Below are 15,171 nucleotides of genomic sequence, written 5' to 3' on the forward strand. Positions count from 1 at the left end.
TGAACCTGAACAGCCTGGAATACAGCCCCTCTTGTAAGAAATGTTCACTAAACTTAACTAGCACCTAACTACAACTATACTGGAGTCCTGTCTCGTAAATAAACACTGGAGTTCTGTCTCAAAACACTGGAGTCCTGTCTCAAAACACTGGAAGTCTCTGTTTCAAACATGGGTACGGAAAACTTAAAATTTCTTTGGTCTCAAAACACTAGAATCTCTGACAGCTTACTTAGCGTGGGTTAGGTTCACTGGTTTGCTAAACGTAGCGTGAAATCACTAAAAACTGGCTTTAAATAGTTACAAAAGGTATTGAAAATAGCAAAATCAGAAAACATTACGACCGCCAGCATAGACCAGGTTGTTTGCCCAATTTCTACCATATCAATAGCAAAAAATTGTCTGACAATTTTATTTTCAAGAATATTTATTAAATCAATGATACATACCAAAGGTAGAACCAAATAAAATATTGGTAAATAGAAATTAATGGTTAGAGACTATTTTTTTCTTTAAAATACAAATATGTTAATGTAAACTAAACTACCAATTTGGTAGAAAAATTAAACATGGGATGCCTTGACCACAGAATAATATATCGAATTTGTCCAGTCACAGTAGCGCGGTCTGCTATTGACTTTTGGTACTAAATGAATTGAAGTACCATGCTATTTGTTCTAAGATTGATGACCCTGACGTAGCGTGAAATCAATAAAACTGGCTTTAAATAGTTACAAAAGGTATTGAAAATAGCAAAATCAGAAAACATTACGTCCGCCAGCACAGACCAGGTTGTTTACCCAATTTCTACCATATCAATAGCAAAAAATTGTCTGAATTGATTTTATTTTGAAGAATATTTATTAAATCAATGATACATACCAAAGGTAGAACCAAATAAAATATTGGTAAATAGAAATTAATGGTTAGAGAATATTTTTTTCTTTAAAATGCAAATATGTTAATGTAAACTAAACTACCAATTTGGTAGAAAAATTAAACATGGGATGCCTTGACCACAGAATAATATATCGAATTTGTCCAGTCACAGTAGCGCGGTCTGCTATTGCCTTTTGGTACTAAATGAATTGAAGTACCATGCTATTTGTTCTAAGATTGATGACCCTGGTCAACGCTATAACCTCTCACTATTTGTTATTGTTATTATAAATTGATATTCCATGATTAAACTTTATTTTAATTGAGTTTACTTAATAAATAGTCTTTATTGTGTCAAGAATCACGGTATGGACGGTCACGGGCCACCCGGCACCGGTTCCGCCAACAGTGGGCCGATGGGACCGCCAGGCATGTCAAGTTTTCCCCCTATGCCACCGCCACCTATGGTGCCAGGAGGGATGCCTCCACCACCTGTAGGGCCTCCGGGAGTGATGCCCCCGGTTAGTTCGACCGGTGGCCCCCCAAATATGCCCCCTCCCAACATGGGTCCTCCACCGGGTATGATGGGCATGGGTCCACCCGGTATGGGGCCCCCGCCTCCACCTGGGATGGGGCCTCCTCCAGGAATGGGGATGGGGCCGATGGGACCACCGGGGATGCCGCCGCGAATGCCGCCGGGCATGATGCTTGGAGGACCGAATATGAAGGGTAATTTTAATCCAGCAATGGATATGGGCCCACCTGGTATGGGGCCTCCACCGAATATGGGTCCCGGAATGGCGCCTTGGGAAGCACAAGGACCACCGTCCGGGCCACCAGGGTGGGGACATCAGGGAAGAGGAGATGGTCCTCCCGGCTGGGATGACCACATTGACGATAGAGACGATGATGATGACCAAGACGACAATGATTCAGCCCTGCCTCCTGGCTCATCTTTACCTTCTTTATTGACCATGAAGATAGATACACCTGAAGAGTTTAGAAATAAACCCCAAGCACCCGCAGGTACAGGTGGTGTGATATTGCCCAAAGCTTTAGAAGAAGCCCTAGCATACAAGGATCAAAGACAGGCTGCATTAGGAAATGACAATGAAAAAGGTAAATATTAAGGCTTACTGTAAACAATATAATTATACAGATAGTTAATATATTTTTTCTGTGATCCCCTCTGGCAGTAAATGAAGGTGGTGTCTTAAGTAAAATCAGGCTAACTTGGAAAGAGTGATAGTTGAATTAAATTCATATTGGTTCTTATTTGGCATACCTACTATATTGACAACCAGCCATAGCTGAAAATTACTCAAGTTTAGAGACTTATTTAGAATCTCTATAGCCCTTGCCTGTGATTGCACCTGGTGGTAAGTGATGATGCAGTCTAAGATGGAAGCAGGGTAGCTTGGCAGTTTTACCTAATCCATACCTATTTTCGGTTTTAAGCGTCATACTGGAATTTAGAAATTATAAATTCCCAAATTATAAAAAAATAAAAAAATAATTTCATATTATTAAGCAATAGCGAAAGCAGCTTAGTCTATCTATATCTATAGTAAGTGTCTATCTGTAATTTCGAAATAACTATTACTAATAATAATGATAAGTTGTAACACGGAAGTATCTTGATCTGGCTCACGAAGCTTCCGACATGTGGCATGTGGAGTGCACTCAAACCATCCCAATCATCATATCTGCGAATGGGCTGATCCCAGTCAGCCTCGCTCACCATCTGAGGTGACTGTGGTTCCATGAAAGTTTTGACTTGACCCCCGATTTGACTTGGTCTCCACTGCCGGGGGTAATCACCCACCCAATATGTATTTATGTAACATGTATGGAAGTTTATCTATTTTTATGAGTGCAAGTGTATTATATGATAATAATAAGCTTTTGCAGCAGCCAGCAAGCAAATGCAAGCCCCACCTGCACCCGTGATCAGCACAGAGTATGATGCAGAGGAGGAAGGGGACTCGGACGACGACAACATGCCTGAAGCACCAATGCCACCTGTTATTTCCAAACAAGAGGTAAAACTAATCTATTTACAAGTAGCATATGCCCGCGACTTCGTCCGCTTGGACTACACAAATTTCGAACCTCAATTTTACTTTAAGGGAATGAATTTTGCAAAAATCCTTTCTTAGCGGATATCCCCATGCCAAATTTCAGCCCGATCTGTCTATTAGTTTGAGCTGTGCGAGATAGATTTAAACAATGCATAATACAGGGTGTAACCAGAACGCTGGCAAAAACAAAGACAGGTGATAAACCTGTCTTAGGTTTTGCCAGCGATACTGATGATCAGTGATATGATACCACAAAAAAAAAACGCGAAAAAAATTCCTAGATTTTGTAAAATTTCACCATATATTGCAAATAAATCATCTGACTGACGCTAGAGTTCAGCGAAAGTTCCGGAAGTAGGCCACTCGGAGTTAATGCTGTGTCACAGGCGGCGCATTGACCCGAGTTTTGCACGCTATACATTGTGGGTTTGAAAAATACTAAATCACTAAAACTACAAAATGAGGTGAACTTGTTATTGGTATAAGTCCCACAAATTGCTAATTTAGTGAAGTCAGCAATAGACTGAAGTTTCGAGCTGCAAGTGACGTCATCTCGATGTGAGATGAGACGTGGCTGACTTATAATTGGATTGTGTTTAGGTAGTATAACAATAACGCTAAGTTTTTGCTAGCGTTCTTGTTACACCCTGTATAATCAAAATAAAAACTACCTTGGTTTCTTCATCTATTAAGTACATATAGTTTTTCAAAAACATTCAATGGCAGATTGTTACATGTACCTACAATCATGCAATGCAATAGATGAATAAATCTAATCTAGTCATTTAGTCAAACACGTTGTATAATTTTAAAGTACAACATGGTTGACTAAAATACTCCAGTTTCGAAAAAATGTTTAGATCTCATGTTAAATACCTGTCTTTGAATCTCCAGGCTCAAGCCAACAAAGCAAATAAAAACAAACGAAAGAAGAAAAAGAAGAAGGTCGCCAAACAGAAGCGTAAAGAAACCGCAAAGCAGGAGACGGTCAACACAAAGAATCAGAAATCAAGCGACAAGAAGTCTAGCGACAAGGAAAACGACAAAGAAGTTGAAATTGAGTTAGTTATTTACTTAACTAAACTACATAATATTTTTGTAGATGCTTGATTGTTAACTTTATCATCTAGATTCTAGATTATTAATATCATAAAGAGGTAAAGTTTGTGAGTTTGTTTGAAGTAATCTCTGGAACTACTGAACCGATTTTGAAAATTCTTTCACCATACATTATTCCTGAGTGACATTAGGCTATATTTTATTTTCTATATTTAGTATAGACTAGCTGATGCCCACGAAAAGATAAAGATACACACTTTTATAAGATTAAGTATACAACTTTTTAGTATACGCAAAAACCGAAATATGTGTCGAATATTTTTACATAAATCTCTACATAGTATAAAATAAAGTCGCTTCCCGCGTCTGTATGTATGAACGCGTAGATCTTTTAAACTACGAAACGGATTTTAATGCGGTTTTCACCAATAGATAGAGTTATTCAAGAGGAAGGTTTACAGGTATAGTTTAATTCTCAAAAAATTTGAGATCCCTAGGGAAATTGAAATAATGTGAATTAGGTCGGAAAAAATCCTCTCATTTGAGAGTTGCTGAGGCGTGCGCTGCCTAAATGGTCAAAGTTACACGAAAACAATGTATTAAACCACATTAGTATCTACGTTGCACCCATGCGTAGCTGGGGCGGGTCGCTTGTAATAAATATACAAAATTTCTAAAATATGTAATGAAAACTTACGAAGTTAATTAAGAAGCATTTTGTAATTGTATTGAGTCGTTGTCCCGCAAAAACATACCCCAAGCAAGTGACTGTGAGGGAACGGGACGGCTAGCATCGATTGTGCGCGCTCCCGCTCGCACGAGTCGAATCAGCTGGTGCATTCAACTAGGTGTTCAAACTTGCAGGATTTTAAAGTATTGTATGGTCAAAATATAACCTGTAGTGAAAATGATTGCAATCGATTCTGTTACTGATTCTGAACAAACTGTTTTCAGGTTTTGCGTATACTAAAACTAACGTTATATTATTATAAATTAGATGTGAATGTGTCTGTGTATGTAACATTGTCAGAGAGCAACAGCTCTGGCACAGAGATAGCGTGCAGTTATCTAATATTTATACTTATCACCTACCCTTATTATAAATGCGAAAGTGTTTCGTTTGTTGGTTTGTCCTTCAATCACGTCGCAACGGTGCAACGGATTGACGTGATTTTTTCCATAGATATAGATAAGGACCTGGAGAGTGACTAGTACTTTTTATCCCGGAAAATCGAAGAGTTCCCATGGGATTTTTAAAAAACCTAATTCCACACGGACGAAGTCGGGGGCATCATCTGGCCACAAATATATTTTGAAAACATTCAAAATTAAATTAAAAACATTTGAAATTCAATACGAAAATACATATAGTTTCGTTTGTGAGCGATTACTGATTAGTGTATCAAAATGATTAACGCCCACCGAGTTTGGTGGCTCTGTCATTTGTATGGGATTACGTAAAAAAAAGAGAGAGCGCTATACTAACTTATTTCCGTGGATTTTGGTCAGAGTATATAGTCTTATAATATGAATTGATTTAGGTATGTCCAGGAAAACATCCATTTTCACGAGATGGAGCCGATGTATCGCCAATTCCATCGTATTCTGGAAGCTTTCAAGATCACAGAGACGAAGGATGAGTCAAAGGACGACCCCGGCAAAGATGCGCCTAAACCGCAGAACAAGCCCCAAGAGAAGGTCACAGATCAGTTTGCAGCTGATGAGGAGGCTGTTGAGGTTGGTTACTGCTTCGTTTAATTCATTTTAATTTTATTTCTCTAAATATTTACAGGGCCTGACACCCAGTTCTTACATGAGATTTTTGACATTTAGCAATTGAATCTTATACAAGTCACATTGAGTCATCATCATTAACCGATATATGTCCACTGCTGGACACATTGATGTTGGAATTCCCCTCTACTTGATGAAGCATGTGGGCGGGGCAGGCGAGCCGCGGATATGAGCAAACGCTCATATCAAAGTCTTTTGAGCACATTACTATGGGCCATTTTTGCCCAATTGTCACCGTGATTAGAGCTGCCGTACAAAACTCGAAAAGATGCCGAGTTTTACTGTAATTATAAGTCGTATGCGAAATAAAAATGTGAGTCCGGGTAAATAAAGGAATTTCTTTCGTCCATAAGATAAAAATCTACTAAAATATTTGTAGATCGAGGCATAATCTCGAAAAACTATATCGGTTGACAATGTTAAGAGCGTTCATACACAATTACCGATTTTTTAGGAATTATTCATGTGCGAAGTGCTACAGATATTAGGAGTTATAACGAATAAAAAGATTGAAATATTTAAGAACAAGCCTTTCTTAAAGATCTATTGCAAATGAATTATTAATTTTATTGAAAAATAATATTCCTATCAAATCCTTATTCTTGCGGAAGACGTTTACTAATTATACGATTTTGAGTGCGACTTTAGTCCGACAGTGCGTCTTTAGTTAACATATAGCCACGAAAAACACATATGATAAACACATTCTCTGGTTATTTCTAACAAAGACATTTATTTCTAACATACAAAACTACAGTGATATCAAAACTCAGTCTTTCACACAGTAAATACTCAAAGCCCCGTTTGTTTTAGTGGTTTACTAAAACATCGGAAACACACGAGTATCTCGTAATACCTACAATAAGAGAAGATAATATACATAGCAATGCTAAGAAACATAAGGCCAAGCTATCCATACGAATACGTCCATACGAGTAGTCTGACAGTGTCACTTAGAAGAATATAAGAACTGTCTTGTGGGCACTAAAGCCACCGAAAGCCTTATGAGAAGAGTTTTTCGGTGGAATGACCTTCTCCCAACTCTTGACACACTCATAAAAATACCAATGACTGATTACAGATGACCTAGAAATATCAAAACAAAAAAAAAGAACTGTGCAGTTATGCATGGTCTTTTAGTAAATCCTACTAAATCACTTTTCGTAGCTGTGCCAATTTCAAAAGTCTTCCAATCATAGCTAATGATGATCACGTATCGTGGTCAAGCAGAGCAAACTTTCCGTGTGCGTAAAAGTGAAAACTCTAGGGCAACAAGATTATAAAGATAGCCAGACGTGAAAAACTGACTAGGATACCCTTAAGGCTCTTGGAAACTATCAGACAGACGGTTACGAAACAAAAAATGTTCGACACCTTGGGTCACTGGTGATTTGTGAACCAGTGAAAAAAAACTTCACATCCATACAAAATTTATTTTTAATTTTCATAAGGCTCCCTAGAACATTTTTGTATGGAACTCTTTTTTGACACTTTGCATGTGCACAGAGCTTGAAGGTTTTCTTTCAGAAAAAAAATCCTAAAAGTCACAATTGTACAAAATTTATCGGAGTACCTTAATTACAAATTATAGACCTATCTGAGTGCTAACAATGCTTTCAAATGTCATCCAGAAAATTCTGAACAACCAGCCAGCCAGCTTCTTGAGTAGACATAACATAATATTATCTGAGAATCAGTTTGGTTTCCGGAAGGAAAACTCTACAGAAGATGCCATCAACCTTCTGACTGATCAAATTGTTAATCATATAGAAGCTAAGAACAAAGTAGTAGGCGTGATTATTGATCTCACCAAGGCTTTTAATACCGTCTCTGTTCCTATTCTTGTGGGCAGATTAGAAGCTATTGCTATAAGGGGATATACACTAAGTATCTTCAAGGATTATCGCTGCGGTCGGGAAAAAAAGATGGCCAGCAAACAAAACAAATTCATATAAAAATTTCCTTCATTTTTAAACAAACAAAGAACTTGCGAAGTGGTCCCACGCGTCAACGCTCTTAATTTTGGGCTTGCGTGTGTCGATAATTTTATCGATAGTGTATTTTTGTTAATAAAGGCTAAACATCTTGTAGTACCTATTGTTATAAAAAAGTTTAAGTACTATAGCATAATTTATAGTAGGTAGTAATACAACAATAGTAGATCTATTTATATAATAAGACTTCCTCCGGCCTGACTGACAGACTGATCTATTAACTATCTAGTCAATCAATATACTTATATAAAGTCTATTAATCCGCACATGGCCAGCGTGATAGACTACGACCAAACCCTTCTCACTCTGAGAAGAGACCCGTGCTCTGCAGTGAGCCGGCGATGGATTGATCATGATGATGATGGACAACAATAGATCGCATATTTTATACTTTGGCAGAACAAGACAGGTGTATCATGGATTGACTAGGTATTCTACAGAATAACTGAATTATAGACATTTCCGGTACCATTATTGATTTTGAAATTGTAAGAACAGGATCTCGGCTGAAGCGAGAAGATTGGTAACTTAGGTAGGTACAGACTGATATTTAACATACCTACATATAAGTCGAGTTGAGAACCTTTTTTTCGAAAGTCAGTTAGAAATCGTCATGTATGTAAATAAATTTAAACAATGCCATACCATCTTTAACTGCCCTTTAAGATAGCCAATAATTATGACGTATTGAGTATTATTATCGATATCGACTTCCAATTGTTACACATCACTATTTGTCAGTGGCTTGTGTATTGCCAGTGACGTACAAAAATTTTCACAATAATTTAATTAATTATTTTTAAAGTGATTGCTTCGAGCGACATGTACTTTATATAGTGAAACATGTTTTTCAGATGTTTGCACAATAAGCACAATAATTATCAACGCTTGGAACATGATATTAAGAACTGAAAATATTTATTGTGCAAATTTTTATCATAGCTGGCAATACAACACTTGAATGGTACTTCAAAATCAACCCTACCGTTAAGAAGATACAGACGATTTTTGCTTGTAATATTTTGACCAATAGTAGAGTCGCGATGGCTGTGTGCTGAATACGCGATTCTTTAAGATAGTGTGCGAAGTGGCTCGCGCGGTTTTCATACAAAACTAACTTCATCAGCGTTCTATAGTATTTATTATTCTAGGGCTGGACATAGGTCTCTTGTAGGGACTTCCAGGATAAAATGAAGCCTATGTCCTTCCCCGGGATCCAAGCTATCTCTGTACCAAATTTTGTCAAAGTCGGTTGAACGGATGGGCCGTGAAAAGCTAGCAGACAGACAGACACACTTTCGCATTTATAATATTAGTATGGATAAAGAATATAAATTATGCTAAGAATTATTGTTAAGTGTGTTGGTTCTTAGGCGAATAAGGTCATTGTACTTTATAATTATGATAAGTAATCATTATATCTTAGTACCTACCAAAGACATCATATGGCTATGTAGTATTTTTACCTACGAAAACCCTGTTCGTGGCCGCCCTTATTTGATGGTGCGAACTGCCATTGGGTTGGAAATAAATGAGTTATTCAAACTATTAAATCTTTGATTGCACCTACTATGTTTTGTCAAATAAAGATTGACTGATTGCAGAAACACGCAGCGGATGAAAAGGAGCGTCTATCTAAGCGCAAGCTGAAAAAGCTGTCGCGGCTATCGGTCGCCGAGTTGAAGCAACTGGTCGCGCGACCGGACGTAGTGGAGATGTATGACGTGACCGCGCGCGACCCCAAGCTGCTCGTGCAGCTGAAGGCGCATCGCAACACTGTGCAGGTGCCGCGACACTGGTGCTACAAACGCAAGGTGAGGTGAGGTGAGGTGAGGTGAGGTGGTCCCGAGACCAGCCTAACACTGAACGATAGCCACCAAGCTCGTATGACATTCATGACATACGACTGCAACTGCCGCGCGAAGCGTCACCTATATTCTATATGTTATTTTTATTTATACCCAGTATTTGCAAGGCAAGCGTGGTATAGAGAAGCCGCCGTTCGACCTGCCCGACTTCATCAAGAAGACGGGCATCATGGAGATGCGAGCGTCCCTGCAAGACAAGGAGGAGACCAAGACGCTCAAGGCCAAGATGCGGGAACGCTCGCGGCCTAAGCTCGGCAAGATCGATATCGACTACCAGAAGTTGCACGATGCTTTCTTCAAGTAAGTTCTAGTTAGCTCAAATGTTTGTACAATTTGCATCACAAAAGCTGAAATGGCTGGTCAAATCCTCATGGTTAGAGCCTCAATAGCTCAACGGTTAAAGCGGACTGAAAACCGTTTCGGTCGCCGGTTCAAATCCCATCCGTTGCGCTATTGTCGTACCTACTCCTAGCACAAGCTTTACGCATAATTGGAGGAAAGGGGAATATTTGTCAGCAATTAAATAATACCATAGCAATTGGCTAATATTCTTTAAAAAAACAAATCGCAGGGACTAGCTTATAACAGGTGCCCGGAGCGCGCTTAGTGCACTGCGCTTCGGGCGCTTACTAAAATGTTATGAGTTCCTGTGGAACGAATTACATCAAGCGCTGCTGTCGTTGATACAATTTTACTGAGACGTTATAACTAGACGCTCTTGGGCTTCTTCTTGCAGGTGGCAGGTTCTTGAATACCCTGTATAACTTCGACCGTCTCCGATCGACTGTGTTTGCCTCCAATTCACATTTCCTTGTCAAATCCCGTAGCCGCCAGATACAGCAGCACTTTTCTGACTTACTTATAAGATAACCGTAAATTGGAAACAATAATCATTACCTACCAGCTAAATTGTTTTTGCGATTATGTTGTTCCAAATATATTACGCCAGAGCAACTATACATCGTGACATCGTCCGCAAGAATTTAAAAAAAACTTATTTTATTCGCTCTTAACCGATATTGAACTGAATTTCTTAGGTTGAGATCTACAGAGCGCACTTTGACTTTGCTCAGATAACTCTGAAAGTTTCAGTTAAAACAAGACATATTTATGGCAGCGATATAACGCTATCTCGTTTTAACAGTGTCTTAAGTAGCTGTATGAGCGAAGTCAAAGTGCGTTCTATTGATCACAACCTGAGGGTTAATAAACCCTCAGGTTGTGATACCTAAAGCTTCGGCTTCGGCCGAAGGTTGTAGCGATAGTCGATCAATCGGCTTCGGTCGAACACTACTAGTGGCAATGTTCTGTAAAGCGCTTCAAATGTGACCTTTAAATTGAGAAGTAATAAGTTTCAACTTTTGTGATGTGAACTGTCTACAGTTCTTGTCTAGCTTTTGACTATATAAAAGTTTAAAATTAAAATAAATTTTCAGCAGAGGCAAATAAGACCAAACAAGCGAAAGTTGGTCTGTGGGATACCATCTTCAAGTTATTAAAAGACTGCTTTTTCACTGTTTCATGAATGCTTGCTAATCCTATGATTATTACCCTAAAAATGTGATAAAAAAAAAGAGTTTTCAACACACTCATGTAATTTTTTGATCTCATTTGGTCAAGTTTAATCACTGGACCTGTTAGTTTTCTTCACCTTACTCAGGTTTACAGGTGGTCGTCGCATTTGGGGAACAACATTTGTAATATAGGTAAGACCTATAATAAAATGAATAGTTATGGTTCTTACTTCTTACAATTCACGAGCGCCCGAAATCTTTACTTGTGGTTACGTCATGTACTTGAAGCACATTGCGTAAAGGTGCGTGCCTGTCGAACCAATCATCCGCGAGGAATCGCTTGCAAAAAAACGCACCTGTATACTTTCCCCGGTATAACTTAAACACAAGCATGAGCCACGTGCACTTGTGAAATGTAAGAACTATACGCCAATCTTTTTCTGGAGTTGAAACTATAGGAAAATAACTTACAGAGATTCTGTGTCAACCTTCCCATTTTTTGCTTTTTACACGGCATCGTACCGGAACGCTAAATCGCTTGGCGGCACGGCCACCAGACCAGACCAGAGATTTAGAAATTATAAAATTCCAAAGCCAAACCCCTGCCGGGAATAGAACCCGGGACCTCCCACTAATAAGACCACAGCGTTTACCACTGCGCCCAGGAGGTCGTATCAGTCAAACGCCTCGTGTTCAGATTGGATTACTTATTTTAAGCCCACTATATTATCATAAAGTACGGCTACACTTGAAATTAGAGCTATCATTTTCTATTTTATTCATTTTCATATTATTTATTCTTTTTTTCGTCTTCGAAGACTTAACAATTAGTATATTATGTTTCATAAAGTTGTATAATTAAAAGCACTTTATAAAGTATAAAGTTATTATACAATATTCAATCGGTCAGATGGCAGACGAAACCCCGCATGACAATCCACGGTGATTTGTACTACGAAGGCAAAGAGTTTGAGACCCGACTGCGTGAGAAGAAGCCAGGTGACCTTTCCGAAGAGTTGCGCACTGCACTCGGCATGCCAGTTGGACCTGGATCACATAAGGTGGGTTTTATTTCAAATACCTTCTAGGCAGGCGCGCTCCACCTAAGCGATGATTTATGCTAACACGGATTCAAAACATCACGATTATTATATATAAAGCAGTTTATGCTTCACCGTGTGGCGTCGTGTGTCTCATCAATACGGCATTAGCATAAATCATCCCTTAGGCTGTATCATTTTTTATCATCTGTTTGGTGTGATTGTATTGTAGTCAAGCGCAAGCCTATATAGTTTAAAAAATTGCTGATGCCCGCGACTTTTTAGTTCGTCTGCGTGAATTTTGTTTTTTTTTAATTCCAGCGGGAACTTTTTGAATTTGTCCGCTAAAAAGTAGCCGTATGTATGTCCGTCTCTGGACTCTGTCCAACCCTAAATGGGTGTTACTTTACTTCCCTGTGGTTCTGTCAGGTCCCGCCGCCGTGGCTGATCGCGCAGCAGCGCTACGGGCCGCCGCCCTCGTACCCCAACCTCAAAATCCCCGGCCTCAACGCGCCCATCCCCGACGGCTGCGCCTTCGGCTACCACGCCGGCGGCTGGGGCAAGCCGCCCGTCGACGAGGCTGGTAAGCCGCTCTACGGCGACGTGTTCGGCCACCAGAGCCAGGGGCAGGATGTAAGCATGTCTGGATAGGCACTCGACACACATCCACAATACTGAATACATCACATCCATGAACTCACTCACACACCACACTAATGCACGCACCCTTACGCACCGAAATCGTGCGCTCGAACTCGCGTACGAACTAGTACATATAAGTACGAATAATAGTACGGAAGCAAACATCTGACGCCATGCTCACTCAATTAGGCACAAATGTACGCATTCACACTCACGAACTAAGGCTGCCTTATGCAAAAATACCTGCAGAATACAGACATACAAAATAAAATATGATAGACATAAATATCATAGATAGACATACGTTAAACAAGGGCTAACCTATAATTAGTGAAATGATGTTGCAGGACGCTGAAGATCAGGATATAGACAGGACCATGTGGGGTGAACTAGAATCTGAATCTGAGGAAGAATCGGAAGAAGGTATGTGGTGCCATATTGTATTATAGTTAACAGCTCTGTGAAGTCTTTGTACACAAAGTTGTGTATTGTTCCACTGTTATGTATTATTGTTATAATTTATACATTTTTCTGTAAACAGAGGAATCTGACGAAGGCGAGGGTGAGAAGCCGGGAGAAGGAGAAGTGGCGGCCGGAGTGGCAACACCAGGCGAGGGTCTCGTCACACCGCTCGGCATTAGCTCCGTACCGCCAGGTGTTGAGACACCCGACACCATAGAACTGAGGAAGAAGAAGCTCGACTCCGACACCGAGGGGTATGTATAATCTATGGTTTTTTTTATTTATCCATATTCGGACTGGCAAAGATAAGCTGTATGCGGCAACTCTGATTTTTTTTTTTTTCAGTGGTGACACTCCTGCGTTGTACCAAGTTTTGCCGGAGCGGCGCGTGGGGCTGACAGCTGGCATGATGGCATCTACACATGTCTACGATATCAACGCGGCTAATCCTGGTAAGTGATGAAATATGAAACAGTATTTCTTGTCTACACGCTAGTCTGCGCTGAAATGTTGCCCTAGGAACTACCCTAGGAGGTAATGCTGTTGGTATCTCTCTCTCCAAGAAAAGGAAAAAAGGTGATGGGGTCCGGGAGAAAAAAAAAATCTTTTGCAAGGAAAATTAATGATTGATTTTAAAATGACAGATTAATCCTAGAAACTTTAGGTGAAGGTTGAAAAGAGATTTCAAACATCTTCTAGAAATGATTATATTATGGACTGAAATAGTTTTATGAACTCCATTATTTTATCGTTGCTCCACAGTCCACACTACTGCCATTAGAACTTGTTACGTCCACAGTCCACACGCGTCAAAATTTATTGCTAAACTGCTCATTTGTGCTGCATAATGCATTTATTGCTACGCTCGTACGTTCCGTTATTCCAGCATCATAAACGCTGTAACATCTTTTTATATCTATCTACCTTTTTTTTTTGTTTAGGTAAAAGAGCTGTGAGCACATCCGGGGCTACGAGCGAAGCGGCAGCGGGCGGCGTCGAAGTAGCACTTGATCCATCTGAGTTGGAACTGGAGCCCGAGGCGGTAGCGGCGCGGTATGAGCGACATCTAAGAGAGACGAGGCCTAAAGGACGGGAAGATCTGTCTGACATGCTTGCTGACCACGTCGCCAGACAAAAGGTAAAAAATAGACATACATTGGGGCTGCCATTTAAAAAAAAATCTATCAGGAAATTATGTGGGTAAAATAAAATAAATCTTTATTAGTTTACGGCCGCCACTCTTATTTTAAAATATGAAAAATATTCTCTAAAAAATAACAATATTAATGAAATATTATCCTTGTTTACAGAACAAACGGAAACGGCAGCAAAACACAGACTCGAAACAAGCGAAAAAATACAAGGAATTCAAATTTTAATTGTCCGTTTAATAGTCTAAGTTTAAACTTTAATTAGGTACCGTATAATATTTTATGTAAACTGCATAGTGATTATGTGATTAAGGATGTTCGTATCATATGTTTTACCTGATGAAAATAAAACACTTATGTATTAGCTTCTGTGAGTTTTTTTATAATACATATTATCTCTCGAAACCTTCGAGACCTATTAAAAAAGTTCACCTGCAATACCTTTTATTTTATGATCGAAGATTCCATGTCACACGTAACATATTATAGAACTCTTTAGTTCTAATAGGTACCACGCTGGCGGCTACATTAGGCACTTAATTTCATGTTATAGCGTTTTGTTTGTTTTTTTCCCACATTTCACATAATGACTTTCTTTGTTCATAAAAAATGAATACGATTGCCAAAAGCTTATGGAAAAAGCAGCTTATGCTTGCTATTGCTAGAAATCTATTTTGTAGTACGGGCCAC

The 15,171-nt window shown here is 39.3% G+C and overlaps 1 protein-coding gene across 2 annotated transcripts; it reads left to right on the forward strand.

The window, feature by feature from the left end:
* Positions 1-1,105: 1,105 nt before the first annotated feature.
* Sf3b2 (splicing factor 3b subunit 2) lies at positions 1,106-14,848 on the forward strand. Of its 2 annotated transcripts, none has more exons than XM_034978136.2 (13): positions 1,106-1,995; positions 2,788-2,918; positions 3,852-4,018; positions 5,558-5,753; positions 9,409-9,618; positions 9,770-9,972; positions 12,097-12,247; positions 12,656-12,859; positions 13,216-13,291; positions 13,410-13,584; positions 13,676-13,782; positions 14,272-14,468; positions 14,641-14,848. In XM_034978136.2, exons 1-13 carry the CDS (start codon positions 1,245-1,247, stop codon positions 14,707-14,709), a joined length of 2,637 nt encoding a protein of 878 aa, XP_034834027.1. In that variant the 5' UTR covers positions 1,106-1,244; the 3' UTR covers positions 14,710-14,848. The 2 variants fall into 2 exon arrangements, with proteins under 2 accessions (XP_034834027.1, XP_034834028.1); XM_034978137.2 differs by having other exon boundaries at positions 2,791-2,918.
* Positions 14,849-15,171: the final 323 nt, after the last annotated feature.

The sequence above is a fragment of the Maniola hyperantus genome, chromosome 18, assembly GCF_902806685.2.
Source record: "Maniola hyperantus chromosome 18, iAphHyp1.2, whole genome shotgun sequence".
Classification (NCBI taxonomy): Eukaryota; Metazoa; Arthropoda; class Insecta; order Lepidoptera; family Nymphalidae; genus Maniola; species Maniola hyperantus.